Consider the following 20,029-nt stretch of genomic DNA (forward strand, 5'->3'; position numbering starts at 1 on the left):
TTTTGTAAAAATTTAAAAAACATGATATTCTCATAACATACTGCAAACATTTCTCCAGGCAACATACATTGGGGGCCGGATTCCTGGACACAGAATCCCAGACACAGTAGATTCTCCATTCAGTATGCCTTTCATTCCAGCCAAAGTCTTAACTGTGTCCGATTTTTAGTCTGGGGTTGTAGGGGATAGTGGACAGTGCCTAGGATTTTTAGGCTGCGAGGTAGGGGGTAGGGGATAGTGCCTAGGATTTTTAGGCTGTGAGGTAGGGGGTAGGGGATTGTGCCTAGGATCTTTAGGCTGGTGGGTGTAGGGGATAGTGCCTAGGGGTTGAATTGGGATTCAGGGCCCTCACCTCCAGACGTTGTCATCGAAGGTGAACAATCCATAGAGAAAACAGATCAGGCCTACTACCGCAGCGAAGAACAGCATCTCAGTGTAGAAACCCAGCCAGGCAAAGTAGATCCCAATCTTCTCCCCGTAATACTTCCTGTTATGAGAAATACAACACAACCAATCAAACATCTTCTCCTCATAATACTTCCTGTTATGGGAAATACAACACAACCAATCAAAACAACAACAGCCTGTTTTAGTGGTCTAGAAATAAAAAGAGGACAACGCGGAGACTTGATTCAAACAAACGCAGATAAATGACCTGTGCGCTGCGGTTCACTTTTAAAGGGGATTTCTGCTTGAGCCGACATCCGTGGAGTTAAAAGGGAATGTGAGCTCCACAACCATTGGGGACATTGCCTTTAAAAGTATATAATGTGTATATATATATATAATTGATTTCCTGGTTCGGTGTTGTGTTGTGTTCTCACCGTATCAAGTTGAGAGGCTGCTCTTTGAAGAAACTGAAGAACCGGGCCCAGTGTGTGTAGAGGTTGAATCTCTCACTCTCACTGTTGGAATCCCTGGATGGCTTCCAGTATCGAGACTGTATATATACACACAGAGGGATACAGCCCATTCATAGTGTTATGGTTCCACTGTTCATCCTTACCCATAACATGCCTGTCTATGGTTGCAAAATTCAGATAACTTTTCCCAAAATTCGTAGGTTTTTCCAGAAAATCCCAGTTGGAAGATTCCCAGAATCAGGAGGTAAATAAGAAGAGAATCCAGAATCCTCTAGCCAGGATTTTTGTAAAACCTGGGAATTCTGGGAAAGTTACCCGGATTTTTGCAACCCTATGCCTGTCCCATTTCCAAAGGGGATGATAATGGGGTTAATTAAATGATAATAGATAATAGGGTTAATTAAATAAATGATAATAGATAATAGGGTTAATTTAATGATAATAGATAATAGGGTTAATTTAATGATCATGATAATAGGGTTAATTTAATGATAATAGAAAATAGGGTTCATTAAATATAATAGATAATAGGGTTAATTAAATGATAATAGATAATAGGGTTAATTTAATTTTGATAAAGATAAAAAAAAATATTGAACCTTTATTTAACTAGGCAAGTCAGTTAAGAACAACATCTTATTTACAATGACGGCCTACACCGGCCAAACCCGGACGCCGCTGGGCGCCGCCCTATGGGACTCCCAATCACGGCCGGATTGTGATACAGCCTGGAATCGAACCAGGGGGTCTGTAGTGACGCCTCAAGCACTGAGATGCAGTGCATTAAATAGTTGGGTATTACTATTTGAAAGACACATAGAGTACATTGTGCACACAAAACATTCCTTCCCCTTTCCACCACTAGATTAATGACTTCACGGATACTCAATGGCTGTATGTGCATATGAAACGGCCCAACAAGAGCCCAGAGGGCAAAGCTGGTTGAAATGATATAACAACCAGTTTTCCCTACTAGGAGAGAATGTAACTTTCAGAGTTGAGGGGTCAATTCCATTTCAAATCCAGTCAATTCAGAATATGTAAAACAAAATTCCAATTCCAATTCCAAATTTGTATCATTGAAAAGCATTGAATAAAATTGGAATTGGAATTTCAGTGTACGTCCTGAATCGACTGACTGGAATTGAAACGGGATTGACCCCCCCAACCCTGGTCACCTGTTGGACAGTAGCTTCTTACATCATGTAGAGGGAAGGCAGACCCGTAGGTCCCGTTGTTGAGCAGGCGCTTGATGCCCTTCTTGTCCTCTCTATCTGACTTGTAGTAGGGACAACGGGCCAGGATGTAGTATACCTGGGGGGGAGGTCAGGTCAGAGAGCAACACATACATAGAGATTGCCAATTCTACAAATAGAGGACTCTCTATTCTAGAAGTCGCTATACTGCCATGACTACATTCCAATCAAATGGAATTTTGATTTATAAAGCCATTTTTTACATCGACAGTTGTCACAAAGTGCTTCGCAGCAAGGAAGAAACCCTGAGAGGAACGAGACTCAGAAGAGAAGCCAATTCTTCTACATTGATTGTCTTATATGAAAGCCCTTTATGTTGGCCTACTTACTATCCTGTTGGCCTACTTACTATCCTGTTGGCCTACTTACTATCCTGTTGGCCTACTTACTATCCTGTTGGCCTACTTACTATCCTGTTGGCCTACTTACTATCCTGTTGGCCTACTTACTATCCTGTTGGCCTACTTACTATCCTGTTGGCCTACTTACTATCCTGTTGCGGACGGAGGGAGGGAAGAAGGTGTCCTTGTCATCGATGAGGAAGAAGTCAATCTTTCCCTTGTTGAAGGGTGAGGTGAAGTAGTCTGGTTCAGGATTCATAATGTGGTCCGGTAGACGGAAGGGAGTGAACAGCCAGTCCATGGGAATGTCCTGGATGAAGAACACGTTAAGAAGAAGAATACTTTACTTTCCAAGATAGTCGGTTTGTGCTGTCATGGCAACTCCTTGTCACCACAAACATGTTCTGGATGACAATGACAACAATGTAGTTGGCAAGAGCACAAACAGATCTGAGACCAGGCTACAGTTTTTCCTACAGTCCAAAGAGTTTTGTCATGGCCAGATCTTTCCTTTCAGTTACGGTATTCGAACCGGAAACCCTCCATTTGCTGACCCACCTCGCTAACCGCTAGGCTACCTGGCTGCTGACTGTACCTGGTGGACGGGGATATCATTGGCCTTGAAGGGAACCTTGATCTTGAGGACATCGGCGTAGGTGGCCAGAACCTCCCATGGAGCGTGGATCTTCACAAAGTATGTCTTACGGTCATCTGACTCCTGATTGGAGGAGAGAGATGGAGAGATAGATAGATGTGGAGATGGATGGACAGACGGACAGACAAACAGACAGACAGGCAGGCAGGCAGGCAGGCAGGCAGGCAGGCAGACAGGCATGCAGACAGGCAGACAGGCAGACGGACAGACAGACAGACAGACAGGCAGACAGGCAGGCAGGCAGGCAGGCAGGCAGGCAGGCAGGCAGGCAGGCAGGCAGACAGACGGACAGACAGAGGGAAAGCAGAGACAGACAGACCAGAAAGAACAGGCAGACAGGCAGAAAAACATACAGACACAGCTTGTGAATTATTTAACCAATAGCCAAGTTTAACTACTTAAGTTCCCCTAAACCACCACAAACAAACAAACCATTTTCCTGTACTGTGCTGTAAAGTTGATAAATCAGGGTTTTTCTAGTGATCTAGCTCCCCTGGTGGTGAGAAAGAGTAATGGTATCCCCCCCATACAAAAATACTGCCAGGACAGTCTGTCCCCATCTACTAAATATGTTTATGCTGTGTTGCTAACTCCTCTTGTCCGATGCTGTTAGCAACACAGACATATCTGGGACCAGGCTATTTATTCACCAGAACTTGATTAGATGTAATCAGATAAAACTTCAGGGCAGGAATCTTACCGATTTATCCTCAGTCTCCAGTTCCAGCCCTGCTTTCTGTAGGTTAGCCTCATATTCCCTCCGCCTCTCCTGTTGAGACAAAATAATAGGAGGAGAAGAGGAGAGGAGAAGAGGAGAGAGGAGAGGAGAGGAGGAGAGGGGAGGAGAGGAGAAGAGGAGAAGAGAGGAGGAGAATAGAAGAGGAGAAGAGAGGAGGAGAATAGAGGAGAAGAAGAGAGGAGGAGAAGAGAGGAGGAGAAGAGAGGAGAGGAGAGGAGGAGAAGAGAAGAGGAGGAGAGAGGAGGAGAAGAGGAGAAGAGAGGAGGAGAGAAGAGGAGAGAGGAGGAGAAGAGAGGAGAAGAGAGGAGGAGAAGAGAGGAGGAGAGAAGAGAAGAAGAGAAGAGAGGAATTGGTACAGGACATTCAATTTGCCTCTCATCACTTTATTTTGTAATAATTTTTTTGACCAAGTTTTTATATTGTTTGTCATTTATTTGTTGGGGGGGGTTTTACAGGTACAATATCAATTCCAAGTCACATATTCAGTTTATATAACATGTACCCGTGTCCTGCCACTCAAAATAAAAACGAAAGTAAGAAATACATACAGAGAAATGATCATACAGATCAAACAGGATTTTGTCATAGTAAAATTCAAAGAAAGGAAAACACTACTCCCCCAACTCCCCATCCCATTACCCCCAGCCCAACATGTCTCCCTATATTTGTCCAGGCCTCAATTGTTCTTTGACTAGCACCATTCATTCTCGCTGTCGATAATTCTAATGTCTTAACTTCTAATAGTAACTGCATCCCTTAGTGAATTGGGAGATGGGGTGATTGCCATCTAAGAGCCAACATCTTTTTTTTGTTGCAGCAGTGGTGGTGGCAACATCATGCTGTGAGGATGTTTTTAAGTGGCAGGGACTGGGAGACTAGTCAGGATAGATGGAAAGATGAACGGAGCAAAGTACAGAGAGATCCTTGATGAAAACCTGCTCCAGAGCGCTCAGGACCTCAGACTGGGGCGAAGGTTCACCTTCCAACAGGACTACGACCGTAAGCACACAGCCAACACAATGCAGGAGTGGCTTCGTGACAAGTCTATGAATGTCCTTGTGTGGCCCAGCCAGAGACCAGACTTGAGCCCGATCGAACATCTCTGGAGAGACCTGAAAATAGCTGTGCAGCGACGCTCCCCATCCAACCTGACAGAGCTTGAGAGGATCTGCAGAGAAGAATGGGGAAACTCCCCAAATACAGGTGTGCCAAGCTTGTAGCATCATACCCAAGAAGACTCGAAGCTGTAATCACGGCCAAAGGTGCTTCAACAAAGTACTGAGTAAAGGGTCTGAATACTTATGTAAATGTGATATTTCATTATTTTATTTTTTAAATAAATTTACAAACATTTCTAAAAACCTGTTTTTGCTTTATCATTATGGGATATTGTGTGTAGATTGATGAGGGGGGGCAATTTAATCAATTTTAGAATAAGGCTGTAATGTAACAAAATGTGGAAAAAGTCCAGGGGTCTGAATACTTTCCAAATGCACTGTATTTCACTGTACACCACTTTATCATATGAACTTTGTGTACAGGAAGCTTCACCTCAAAATGGCTGCTTCTCCCACACAGCATGCAAATGGTACTCAAATTACTTAAATAACAAAGTTACCAAGGAAACTAAGGGTCAATTCAAGGCTAACTCAAAGCAGGAGGCAGATGATAAGGACATTCCATTCCATGGAGCTCAGTCACTGGCTAGGAATGAGGAATTATAATTTAGCTACTGTAGCTTAGCTCAAATGATTATTTTCGTCTTGTTTCAAGGTATTTGTGTCATGTAGCTTATTTCTGAAATAAGCTACATGCTTGCTATTATGAACAGCTTGGCAAGAGAAAACTAGCTGGTGCTGACAAGTGACGTGAGTCAAGTGAGGTGAATCAAGTGAAGTGAGTCAAGTGAATTGAATCAAGTGAGGTGAGTCAACTAAAGTGAATCAAGTGAAGTGAGTCAAGTGAGGTGAGTCAAGTGAGTCAAGTGAAGTGAGACAAGTGAGTCATGTGAAATGAGTCAAGTGAGTCAGTGAGGTGATTCAAGTGAAGTGAAGTGAGTCAAGTGAAGTGAGTCAAGTAAAGTGAGTCAAGTAAAGTGAGTCAAGTAAAGTGTGTCAAGTGAAGTGAAGTGAGTCAAGTGAAGGGAGAGTGCTATGTATTACAGCATGCTGAATGATGTTCATACAGTGATTTACACTGTATTATTGTAGTATTAACAACTACAGAGTCATGTATACAGCCTGGTTAAACCAGAATGAACTCTGAACTAAATCACAATGGAGTGGAGCATCCAGTCAGGTTTACCCAGGCTGTGTCCTGTGCTCAGAAACCAGCATTGAGTTACACTGAGAATTACAACGAAACCCCTGTGATAACTATGCACTTGACAACTATATGAAGTAGAGGAATAGTAGTTAATAGTGAGCCCAGGTGTGTTTCTGAAGGTGAATCTTACCTGTTTCCTCTCTCCGTCTCGGTCGTCCACATAGGACAGGATGAAGTCAATCCTCTTCTTTCCATCCCGGAAGAACACAGAGTCTTTACCCTGCTGACGCTTGTCAACCTGGGAGGAGACAGACAACACACACACACTCAACACACAGTCAATTTACAGTCAACACACGGTCAACATACATTCAATTTATAGTCAACACACGGTCAACATACAGTCAATTTACAGTCAACACACGGTCAACATACAGTCAATTTACAGTCAACACACGGTCAACATACAGTCAATTTACAGTCAACACACGGTCAACATACAGTCAACACACGGTCAACATACAGTCAATGTACAGTCAACACACGGTCAACATACATTCAATTTATAGTCAACACACGGTCAACACACAGTCAATGTACAGTCAACACACGGTCAACATACAGTCAATTTACAGTCAACACACAGTCAACATACAATCAATTTACAGTCAACACACGGTCAACCTACAGTCAATGTACAGTGCACACACGATCAACATACAGTCAATTTACAGTCAATACACGGTCAACATACAGTCAATTTACAGTCAACACACAAACACAGTCAGCTGACATTCCCAGATATAGGGCCCGTTTCCCAGACACAGAGTAACCCTAGTCCTGGACTAAAAAGTTATTTCAATGGAGACTCTGTCTGGGAAACCCGTCCATGAAGTACACCACCACGCAGACAGCATTCAGTTCACTCCAACTCCAAGGTTTGAGTATCTACACAGGCGTTTCAAGGCAAGAACCACAGCTGAACACACCATTGAATAAAGCCAGACTCTGAACCGAGCTATCCACAGCACAGCAACCCCACTGCGAATCAATCCATATACTGTCACTGTAACTAGATACAGATGAAGAATCACACGCAGCATCACAGCATTACCTCCCCTGCAGAGCCTGATGATGAGGTCATGCAAGGAGCAGGAGAAATACAATTCAACCATGGCTGAAATGTTCTATGTTCCATTTAGCATAGTTTCATTGAGTTTATCAGGAGGTCTGGATCTTGTTTTATCCACATTAGAACTGGCCATGGTCTGGTAATGATGTTAATACACTGAGTCATGGTCTGGTCATTATCTTAATACACTGAGTCATGGTCTGGTAATGATGTTAATACACTGAGTCATGGTCTGGTCATTATCTTAATACACTGAGTCATGGTCTGGTAATGATGTTAATACACTGAGTCATGGTCTGGTCATTATCTTAATACACTGAGTCATGGTCTGGTCATTATCTTAATACACTGAGTCATGGTCTGGTCATTATCTTAATACACTGAGTCATGGTCTGGTCATTATCTTAATACACTGAGTCATGGTCTGGTCATGATCTTAATACACTGAGTCATGGTCTGGTCATTATCTTAATACACTGAGTCATGGTCTGGTCATGATCTTAATACACTGAGTCATGGTCTGGTCATGATCTCAATACACTGAGTCATGGTCTGGTAATGATCTCAATACACTGAGTCATGGTCTGGTAATGATCTCAATACACCGAGTCATGGTCTGGTAATGATCTCAATACACTGAGTTTGGGTCTTAAGTAATCTCAGTTAACCCAGAAATAAAATGGTACGGAATTTGTTTACGTAGTATGTCCACGAGAGGTTAGGTCCTGAGAGGTTGGGTCTTGATCTGGGTCTCAAGGACTTCGGTCTTGACTAGAGGTTGGGTCTTGGTCTGAGTCTCAAGGACTTCGGCATACAGAGCATTCCCACTGGGCACACCACATAATTTCAATGTGGATAATTGGGTAATATTTGGTTGAGATTACAACCTATATTCACCCACTCAAAAAGACAGCCAAAAGTTAGTTGAATTTCCAATGTTTTATCACTATGCTTTCAACCATCTAAAAACACAACCAAATTCCAATGGAAAAACAACGTCTGATTGTTGGTTTAGTTGTCAGCCAAATGTCTATCACTGCTAGGGTTGTGCCGAGTCGTCGGACAAAACGAGTATCGCAATGGATATGGGCAATTTCCTGGGTACGCTTAAGATCAGAGTATATTCTGTAATTATCTGTGATCGTTTTTTTTGTTACACATTTCTTGTTAACAAACTATAGTTTTGGCAAGTCGGTTAAGGACATCTACTTGGTGCATGTAAGTAATTTTTCCAACAATTGTTTACAGACAGATTATTTTACTTATAATTCACTGTATCACAATTCCAGTGGGTCAGAAGTTTACATACACTAAATTGACTGTGCTTTTAAACAGCTTTGAAAATTCCAGAAAATTATGTCATGGGTTTAGAAGCTTCTGATAGGCGAATTGACATATTTTGAGTCAATTGGAGGTGTACCTGTAGATGTAACTCAGTGCCTCTTTGCTTGACATCATGGGAAAATCAAAAGAAATCAGCCAAGACCTCAGAAAAATAATTGTAGACCTCCACAAGTCTGGTTCATCCTTGTGAGCAATTTCCAAATGCCTGAAGGTACCACGTTCATCTGTACAAATAATAGTACACAAGTATAAACACCATGGGACCACGCAGTCGTCATACCACTCAGGAAGGAGATGCGTTCTGTCTCAAAGAGATGAACATACTTTGGTGTGAAAAGTGCAAATCAATCCCAGAACAACAGCAAAGGACCTTGTGAAGATGCTGGAGGAAACAGGTACAAAAGTATCTATATCCACAGTAAAACGAGTCCTATATCAACATAACCTGAAAGGCCGCTGAGCAAGGAAGAAGCCACTGCTCCAAAACCGCCATAAAAAAGCCAGACTACGGTTTGCAACTGCACATGGGGACAAAGATCGTACTTTTTGGAGAAATGTCCTCTGGTCTGATGAAACAAAAATATAACTGTTTGGCCATAATGACCATCGTTATGTTTGGAGGAAAAAGGGGGGGACCTTGCAAGCCGAAGAACACCATCCCAACCGTGAAGCACGGAGGTGGCAGCATCATGCTGTGGGGGTGCTTTGCTGCAGGAGGGACGGGTGCACTTCACAAAATAGATGGCATCATGAGGAAGGAAAATTATGTGGATATATTGAAGCAACATCTCAAGACATCAGTCAGGAAGTGAAAGCTTGATCGCAAATGGGTCTTCCAAATGGACAATGACCCCAAGCATACTTCCAAAGTTGTGGCAAAATGGCTTAAGGACAACAAAGTCAAGGTATTGGAGTGGCCATCACAAAGCCCTGACCTCAATTCTATAGAAAATGTGTGGGCAGAACTGAAAAAGTGTTCAATTCTCCAATAGGAGGTGCTGCCCAGCCTACAGTTTCTTTTTCTGATAGTGGATATAACGTTGCAGATCTGACGTTGTTTTAAACGTACAAATTCAACATATTTTATACAAGGTTTGTCTATGTTGAAATTTGGTTCCCCTGATGGCATAATACTGTGGTTGAAATTTCACCCTCAAAACAACAGTTGATTACTTTTTGCAAATCCAATGTAGTTTCCACATAGATTCCACGTCACAATACGTTGACAAATTTATGTTCAAACAACATTGATTTAACCAGTTTGTGCCCAGCGGGTTGTGTTTGAAAGCCCATGACAACAGGACTCCCCTGTACTGTAATCTGTAATCTCATTCATGATCCTAGATCAGCAGGCCTACTCTGAGATGCTGGCCTATAAGTATTTCCGATGCTGTAAGGTATCCGGTGTCTTATGACTCTTGTGATTTACTGTGCTTCTCTGTCAGCGAATCAGCAATCAGCTTACTAAACAATGACTGCGATTAATCGAGAGTTTGGGACTATTGGATTCTATCTGCATTTTTATCAAATTTGAGTTATTGACATAGCCTTGTTCTGTTCCATGTTATCTACCTATATAGTACTCTAAACACCCCAATTCATGTTGTTAAGTTCAAAATAATACAAGATAAAAATAGCTGAAACCATTCAAACCAATGAGGGTTCGGATCTTTAAAGCCAATTATCTCAGAATATAGCCGTATAGTCCCAATAAGCTATCGTTATGTCAGAACCAGGGAGGCCACAGGTAACCGGAGAGAGATCTACATTCAGATTCACCAAAACAAGACTGACTGCTGAACAGTAAAAGAGGACAACAACAACAAACAGAGATGTTCCTGGTGACTGAGTCCAGATGACTGGCTGGCTTTGCTACTGACGCACTGTTTCTGTTTCTAGCTAGCGTATCCCTCAGAATGAAGCAAGGTACTCGGCATGGTAGGCCTATGCTAATGTCTATATTGGAACATGCAGTAACTTTTTGTAAATCCAGCCTGGTCCCAGAGCTGTTTGTGCTGTCTTGCCAGATAGACATCACAAATAGATCGGAGACCAGGCTGGCCTTGCCTACATGTTTCAAGCAGGGGTGAGTGCTTAGTCCCCATCCTGTACTCCCTGTTCACCCACGACTGAGTGGCTGCGCATGACTCCAACACCCTCTTAGGTTCGCCGACAACACGATGGTGGTAGGCCTGATCACCGACAACGATGAGACGGCCTGTAGGGAGGAGGTCAGAGACCTGGCCATGGGGTGCCAGGACAACAACCTCTCCCTCAACGTCAGCAAGACAAAAGAGCTGATTGTGGACTACAGGAAACGGAGTGCCGAGCACGCCCCCATTCACATCGACAGCGCTGCAGTGGAGTGGGTCGAAAGCCTCGAGTTCCTCAGTGTCCACATCACTAAGGACCTATCATGGTCCAAACACACCAACACAGTCGTGAATAGGGCACGACAATACCTCTTCCCCCTCTGGAGGCTGAAAAGATTTGCCATGGGTCCTCAGATCCTACAAAAGTCCTACAGCTGCACCATCGAGAGCATTTTGACTGGCTGCATCACCGCTTGGTATGGCAACTGATTGGCATCCGACCGCAAGGCGCTACAGAGGGTAGTGCGTACGGCCCTGTACATCACTGGGGCCGAGGCTCCCTGCCATCCAGGACCTCTATACCAGGCGGTGTCAGAATAAGGGCTAGAAAATGGTCAAAGACATCAGCCACCCAAGCGGTAGCTATGCACCAAGTCTGGAACCAACAGGACCCTGAACAGCTTCTACCCCCAAGCCATAAGACTGCTACATAGTTAACCAATAGCAACCCGGATGATCTGTATTGACCCTTTTTTGTATTGGGACAGTGACACTGTTTTCGCTGTTTTGGCTCTGTACTCCAGCACTTGAAATGATACATTGACTGTGAGGTTAAAGTGCAGACTGTCAGTTTTAGTCCACACCCGTTGTTTACGAAGCATGTGATAAGTGACGTTTGATTTGATCTCTACAGCATGTCCAATTTATTTTCTTATTTAGAATCTGGAGCAGTTTTTGGAACTCTGTCATGGGGTAAGTGAACCCCCGCAATGGCCGGCCAGTCATGTTTATAAACTTCTGCCTGCAGCTCTTCCAATTAAGTGTATACTGTATACATGACTGGGACTCTTACTTTGGGTACTCCCCCTCCCCCCCTCCCCCCCAGCTATGTTTACCATTTACCAAACACTGCAGCCCCTTGTAACGTCTTGCCCACATAGAAAAAAAACACTGCATTTTCCCCTGCTCTGACACACACACATACACAGGAAGCCATGTTGAGAAAGAGGCCTGTTCCCTTTCAATGCTGCTACAGCTGTTCATATACCTATAAATAACTAACTGCATATTCTAGAACCGGCCTTGCTGACATTTCTACTTTAGCTGTCTGGGCCGTAGCTGCTCGTAGAATTAGCCTAGTAATCCCCCCAACACAGTAGATCCAGTCCCACTCGCTGTACTCTCTACCCCTAAAAAACTAGACAGGACTAGCTGCAGTAGAATTATCACAACATAAAAAAACTAGACAGGACTAGCTGCAGTAGAATGATCGCAACAAGCACTATAGGCCTAGCAGTCCCCACACTCTATACCTCTCACAAACACATTGTTCTGCCTGTCCTGTTTGTACAGTAGCTATAAAAGGCGGAGGGCGTGAGAATAGAAGAGCACTTTACCTCCTCTTCCATGACCCTCTCTCCGGATAGAATGTCTGCGAAGCATCAGCTGTGACTCCCGCTATGTCTGCATCAGCTGAAAGGCAGCACAGCCAGAGCACAGCCAGAGCACGGCCTTTTACACAGCCAGAGCACGGCCTTTTACACAGCCAGAGTGGTTGCTTCTTCCCTGGGTGCACGGACGGACGAGCCCCCTAACTCACTTAATTCCTCTCTCTTTTTACTCCGTCATTCACAAATGGGGAGAGGGGCTTCATCCAGTCCAGTTGCATCCCAGGACAAGCCCACACTCGCTCAGACATCCAGAGGAAAGAGGGAGGAGAGAGAGGAGGGGGAGAGAGAGAGGAGGGAGGGAGAGAGAGAGAGGAGGGGGAGAGAGAGCAGAGGAGAGAGAGAGAATGAGGGAGAGAGAGAGGAGGGGGAGAGAGAGCAGAGGAGGGAGAGAGCCAGCTAAAGGAGAGAGAGAGGGGAGAGAGAGAGACAAAGAGAGAGCGAGAGCGAGAGAGAGAGAGAGAGAGAGAGAGAGAGAGGAGGGAGAGAGACAGAGAGACAGAGAGACAGAGGAGAGACAGAGAGACAGAGGAGAGAGGGGGGGAGAGAGAGAGGGAGGAGAGGGAGAGGGAGACAGGAGAGAGAGAGACAGAGAGACAGAGAGACAGAGGAGAGAGGGGGGAGAGACCGAGAGACAGAGGAGGCTCCTAGATGACGTCATCATATCAGCAGCAGATCCTCCTGTCTGCCAGTAACCCACTAATGTAATGGTCGATTTCCTGCCCAACTACATTGTAGACACATGTCAGATCTTACAACGCCTGGATAGGTGTTTAACATTTCAGAAAACCACATCATATGTTGTAGCAATCTGATGCCAGACTGCGCAGTCGATGACGTGGCACGCAATCATTGGTTGATGCAATGCAACACCTGCGCATCCAAGTCGGGGTGGAACTCGACCAATAACAGCTCTTTGTTTCAGCATCAGAGGGGGAAGTGACCTCACAACACCGGGAAGTGATGTCACAACAGGGGCAGGATGTAGCTAAAACGCAAGGGAGCATCTTAATGTGCAGAATGGAGAACAGTGAGAGGACAGAGGCGTGACAAATGCATTGCCCCTGATGATAGAAAGCAGACGGTCCCAACAGGATGCCACTGAATCAGGTCGAGCACTGCTAAATATTCTAGAGGGACTGACCCACGTCTGACAGCATTCAGAGACACATGTTGCTGACTAAGCTATTCAAGGAGCCTGTATCTGATACTAAAGTACACAATGAACACAACACTTTTGGCTACTCATTGTTCAACCAAATCAATACCAACAACCTTAAGACTTCTCTCTGGCGTCCTTTCCCCCTTGCAGCAGATGTGGATGCGGGTGCGTTTGCACGCTCGGCCCATTTCTTCCGCAGTCAACCATGTGGTGTGCATTTTTGTATTTGAAAAGGTACGGCGTTAAGTGAGTGAGAGGGGAAATGGTTGCATATCCCAGAGCCGACAGGGGGTCTATGAACAGGGGTAGTGAGAGAGAGAGCTTTCAATTTTGTGTAGATGAGGGATATACATTTTTAAATATAGTATACATCTAATCTAATTATTCATTGTCCTATCATGATGGAAAGATCCCTAACCCTATAACCTGGACACCCACCTGAGCGACCCATACACCAAAGAGAAGTCCCCATCTGTTTTATGGCCCTGCTGTGAGTTGCCTATATGCAGCCTAAACAGAAAGATAAATGCGGTCAGAGACCTACTAGAGCAGCACCGCCCCCTCAAGATTCTGAGCCTGCCTGGCAGGGTTGGTCCTACAAAGCCAGAGCCCCCTGATGGGAGAGCAAAATATACAAGGAAATTCTCAAAGCTGCTAATGAGAACCTTGACGACCTTTTACCTAGCCGGTGGGGATTCCGGTGGGGTACCCCCACCCAGGTAGTGGCAGTGCTGGCAACACTGGCTGCAGTAACCCATGGGGAGGGGGTCACACTCGGACAATCAGAGAGGGGGTTTATCATTGTGGCCCAGGTGGCACAAAACAATCAAAGGTCTGACCGCATGGAGATGCTTGGGAAAATGGTTACAACAGGGGATCAGAGTGTTTGTGTCTCAGGTGAAGAGGGTGGATCTGATCTCCATCACCTAGGACTTGACATAGATTAAGTAGATTAATCAAATCTCACATTGTTATCAATTTCTGCTCAATCTGCATGCTTTCTCAATCAGCTTTAACTGTATGTGCACTCGTGAGATCAAGTTATTTCTCGAGTTGGGCTCTGGGATATAACAGCCGTTGAGTATCGGATTTTATGGTGGATTGTGGAGGAGGGGGGTTGAGTGTGTTGGAGTATGTGAGTATGTGCGTGTGTGCTGGTCTGGCATCTGTTGTGGGGGGTGGGGATGTTGGGGGTATGGGATGGACCGCGGGAAATTATTTGCTAGGATAATAATTGCTTGTCAATGAATTAAATGTAATACAATGGCAATCCTGGTTATATGTTAGAATCCTATGCGTGAACTGCCAACATTATTACGCATATTAATTGATAATGATGGAAAATAGGATATGCATAATAAAAATAATAATAATAGTTATATAGATATATATATATAGAGGTAAAAGCATTGGAAATGCTTTTGGCGGTTAACCTGCTTCTGTTTTGTGGGTGGCACTGTGTGCTGTTATCGATGGATGGGTCCTGGCCTCTCGGGGCCTTAGGGATACGGAGGGACGTGGGTGGGATGCTGATCACTGGGATGACGGCTCAACTTGGGATGGGGAGGGGCTTTAGCGGGGGAATTAGTGGAGAACAATTGAAGGGTTACTCCGTAGCAAATGCAAATATCACGGTACAGCTATATGGACACTCAATCATTACGCTATTTTTTATTGATAAATTTACAAACATATATAATGATAAATAGACTTGAAACTTGTATCTCATTATGGTGTATGGTGAAATAAGTATAGCCAGTTATAATTGTAATGGCTTAGCTGATAATAACAAAAGAAGAACAATATTTACATGGCTCAAAGAGAAGGAATATAATATCTATTGTATACAGGAAACTCATTCAACAATTCGAGATGAAGTAGCGTGGAAAAAAGAATGGGGGGGGGAAATATACTTCTCCCATGGGCAAAGAAATTCAAAAGGGGTGATGATATTAATTAATAGTAATTTCGATCCAAATGTGCAAATTGTCCAAATAGATACGCAAGGTAGATGGATTATTTTAAATATGGTATTGGACCATAAACAGATATGGCTCATTAACCTCTACGGACCAAATAATGATGATCCACAATTCTTTGACAATATATATAATAAATTATCAAGCCTGCAAGCAACTCAAGACAATATTATTATGGTGGGGGATTATAATACTGTTTTAAATAGCTCAATGGACCGAAAAGGAAATCACACCACAAACAATCACCCACATGCTCTTAAGGAAATTGTGAATGTCATGGATACATTAGAACTAGTAGATATATGGAGGCTTAAATATGCTGATCTAGTGAGATATACATGGCGGAGACTGAATCAAGCTAGTCGTCTTGACTTCTTTCTTATCTCATTCTCGTTGGCACCAAAAGTAAAAATAAGTGTTGATAGGGGACAGAATGCGGTCGGACCATCATATAATAGGCATATACATTACTCTGACTGAATTTCCACGTGGGCGAGGATATTGGAAATTTAATCAAAGCCTATTAGATGATAATTTATTTATAATTAGAACAAAGGAATTTATAACTGACTTTTTCCAACATAACATAGGTACAGCGAATCCCCTTATTGTATGGGACACCTTTAAATGTGCCTTTAGAGGCCATGCAATTCAGTACTCATCTCGAAAACAAAAGCAATTTAGGTCAAAAGAGTTTATACTAAGAAAGGAAATAGAAAGTCTAACAGAACAGATAGATGGCAATAAAAACTGTAACATAGAGGCTCAGAATAAATTAGAGGAAAAACAAAAAGAAATGGAAAAACTTATTCAAGAAAGATCAAGTGTAATATATTATAAAAAATAAAGCAAACTGGATGGAATATGGGGAAAAATGCACAAAATTCTTTTTTAATCTTCAACATAGGAATGCTACCAAAAAGAACTTAATGAAACTAGTTACAATTGACGGAGTCACCCATAATTCACCTAATGATATTTTGAAGGAAGAAACAAAGTATTTTAAGCATATGTTTTCTTTTCAGTCGCCTCCATCTCCTCTAACTGAAGCTAATTGTAGAGATTTTTTTTCTATTGATAATGTCAAATTAACAGCCACACAGAAAGACTCATGTGAAGGTGAAATTACAGAGGAGGAACTTCTGGATGCAATTAAAGACTTTAAGTCGGGGAAAACTCCAGGGTTGGATGGCATACCAATCGAGGTATACCAAACCTTTTTTGATATACTAAGAGGACCGTTATTAGCATGTTTTAACCACTCCTATGTAAATGGTAGATTATCTGACACTCAAGAAGAAGGTCTGATCTCATTATTACTGAAACAGGATACAAGTGTAAAATATAAAGATCCAGTCCATTTACAAAATTGGAGGCCCCTTACACTTCAGTGTTGTGATGCAAAAATCCTAGCAAAATGTATAGCGCATAGAATTAAAAAGGTATTGTCGGATATTATTCATTCTAATCAGACAGGTTTTTTACATGGAAGATACATTGGAGATAATATAAGGCAAGTATTGGAAACAATAGAACACTATGGAAAATATGGGAAACCAGGCCTGCTATTCATAGCAGACTTCGAAAAGGCATTTGATAAAGTTCGACTGGAATTTATATATAAATGCCTGGAGCATTTCAATTTTGGAGAATCTCTTATAAAATGGGTCAAAATCATGTATAGTAACCCTAGGTGTAAAATAGTAAATAATGGCTATTTCTCAGAAAGTTTTAAACTATCAAGAGGAGTGAAACAAGGTTGTCCACTATCGGCATATCTATTTATTGTGGCCATCGAGATGTTAGCTATTAAAATCAGATCCAATAATAATATCAGGGGATTAGAAATACAGGGCTTAAAAACAAAGGTGTCATTGTACGCAGATGATTCATGTTTTCTTTTAGATCCACAACTAGAATCCCTCCACAGCCTCATAGAGGATCTAGATACATTTTCTAACCTCTCTGGATTAAAACCAAATTATGACAAATGTACTATATTACGTATTGGATCACAAAAAAATACAATTTTTACATTACCATGTAGTTTACCAATAAAATGGTCTGATGGTGATGTGGATATACTCGGAATACATATCCCAAAGGAAATAAATGATCTCACTTCAATAAATTTTAATAGAAAGTTAGCAAAAATAGATAAGATCTTACTACCATGGAAAGGAAAATACCTGTCAATTTGTGGAAAAATCACCCTGATTAACTCTTTAGTATTATCCCAGTTTACCTATTTGCTTATGGTCTTGCCTACGCCTAGCAAACAGTTTTTTAAAATATATGAGAAAAAAATATTCAATTTTATTTGGAACGGCAAGCCAGACAAAATTAAAAGAGCATATTTATATAATGAATATGAATTCGGAGGACAGAAATTATTAAATATTAAAGCATTAGACCTATCACTAAAATCTTCAGTCATCCAAAAGTTATACTTAAATCCGAACTGGTTCTCAAGCAAATTAGTAAGATTGTCTCACCCACTGTTCAAGAAAGGCCTTTTTCCCTTTATTCAGATTACAATCTCTCACTTTCAGTTATTTGAAAAGGAAATAATCTCCCAAATGTCACTATTTCTAAAACAAGCCATAGAAAGTTGGTTGCAATTTCAATTTAATCCTCCAGAAACGACAGAACAAATAATGCAACAAATATTGTGGTTAAATTCAAATATACTAATTGACAAAAAACCTTTATTTTTTGACAGAATGTTTAAAAAAGGTATAATCTTCGTAAATGATATCATCGGTAGGACTGGTGGAGTTATGTCGCACATGCAGCTAACAAAAACATATGGAAATGTCTGCTCTACCCAAAATTACAACCAAATAATTGCAGCCTTACCGCAAAAGTGGAAGAGGAAAGTTGAAGGGGGAGAAAGTAAGGAACTTGTCTGTCGGCCTTGCATTAAAGAACATAATTGGTTAAGGAAAACTGTGATAAATAAAAAAGTATATCAGTTTCACTTAAGGACCAAAGGATTGACAGCCGTCCCATATAGATTGCAAAATAGTTGGGAAGAGATCTTTGACGTACCAATCCCATGGCATAGTGTTTATGAACTGACACGCAAAACGACACCGGATTCAAAAATTAGAATCTTTCAATTTAAATTATTATATAAAATTCTTGCTACCAATAGAATGTTATTTATATGGGGGGATACAATCTTCCCAGCTCTGCAGATTTTGCTGTGAAGAGATAGAATCATTAGATCATTTGTTTTGGTTCTGTCCATTTGTAGCTTGTTTTTGGACACAGGTCCAGGAATGGCTAAAGGATTGCAATATTTACCTGGAACTAACCTTGCAGATAGCATTACTGGGTGATCTGAAAAGTCATAGTCAATCAATCAATAATATAATAATACTTTTAGCAAAAATGTTTATTTTTAATTCACAATCTGTAGAAGCAATGAGAATAGAAAGGTTCAGAACTTTTGTAAAACATCACAGTATGGTTGAAATATATATGGCAAATAGAAATCCTATATGGATGGTGTTAAGAGATAGATGGGAGGTATTGAATAGAGTTGAAGGATGGGACTAATAACAAATAACAACAAATAATAACAAAGATAGCTAATAATGTAAGCATACTGTGTCCATAATAAGTATATAGGTTGTATGTTGGGAGCTTTTGGGAAAGAGCACAGTTAGAAAGATATGGCATTTAGAAGCAAACCGGATGGACATCATGAAAATGATCGGAGAGGTTGAGAGTAGAAGAAGTTCAGGAGCAAAAAAATAAATATATATATATATATATATATGGATATAGAATTATTGTAAAATTAACTCTGTCCATAAGGTGTAGATAGTAATTATAGACCGGAAGTAGAGGCCTGGGCGTTGTTGTTCACTAATTTACTCCAAGTAGGGAAAGGATGGTGGGGTTGAAAAGTAATAAAGGGGAATATATATATATAAAAAATAAAAAAAACATGGGGGATTGGAAGTGATGCAGACAATTACATTGATAGAAGATACAATCTATCTGCAATATTAAGCTGATCCATCCCCCCAGAAAAATAAATAAATAAAAAATAAAAAATAAACCTTAAGACTTAAGACCTGAAAACAACACTGGAGAACAAAGTACAGAGCATGATAACAACGAGACACATGTTTGTCAGGGGGAATGATAACACCAGACACATGTTTGTCAGGGGGAATGATAACACCAGACACATGTTTGTCAGGGGGAATGATAACACCAGACCCATGTTTGTCAGGGGGAATGATAACACCAGACACATGTTTGTCAGGGGGAATGATAACAACCAGACACATGTTTGTCAGGGGGAATGATAACACCAGACCCATGTTTGTCAGGGGGAATGATAACAACCAGACACATGTTTGTCAGGGGGAATGATAACAACCAGACACATGTTTGTCAGGGGGAATGATAACAACCAGACACGTGTTTGTCAGGGGGAATGATACCAACCAGACACATGTTTGTCAGGGGGAATGATACCAACCAGACACATGTTTGTCAGGGGGAATGATAACA

The 20,029-nt window shown here is 41.9% G+C and overlaps 1 protein-coding gene across 2 annotated transcripts in view; it reads right to left on the reverse strand.

Annotated features, from left to right (window-relative positions):
- Positions 1-20,029, reverse strand: part of LOC121531577 (anoctamin-5-like) — a 59,239-nt gene that overhangs the window by 13,156 nt on the left and 26,054 nt on the right. The window contains exons 1-8 of one of the 2 annotated variants that reach the window (XM_041836853.2): positions 12,305-12,632; positions 6,310-6,417; positions 3,816-3,884; positions 3,056-3,178; positions 2,609-2,770; positions 2,064-2,177; positions 825-940; positions 353-487 (exon numbers count right to left, since the gene is read on the reverse strand). In XM_041836853.2, coding sequence (XP_041692787.1) covers positions 353-487; positions 825-940; positions 2,064-2,177; positions 2,609-2,770; positions 3,056-3,178; positions 3,816-3,884; positions 6,310-6,417; positions 12,305-12,316 — 839 coding nt within the window. In that variant the 5' untranslated portion in view covers positions 12,317-12,632. Of the gene's footprint in view, positions 1-352; positions 488-824; positions 941-2,063; positions 2,178-2,608; positions 2,771-3,055; positions 3,179-3,815; positions 3,885-6,309; positions 6,418-12,304; positions 12,633-20,029 lie in introns of those variants that run through there. The other variant, XM_041836852.1, reaches the window with a different exon arrangement.

This window comes from Coregonus clupeaformis, unplaced genomic scaffold, assembly GCF_020615455.1.
Source record: "Coregonus clupeaformis isolate EN_2021a unplaced genomic scaffold, ASM2061545v1 scaf0667, whole genome shotgun sequence".
In the NCBI taxonomy this organism is placed as follows: Eukaryota; Metazoa; Chordata; class Actinopteri; order Salmoniformes; family Salmonidae; genus Coregonus; species Coregonus clupeaformis.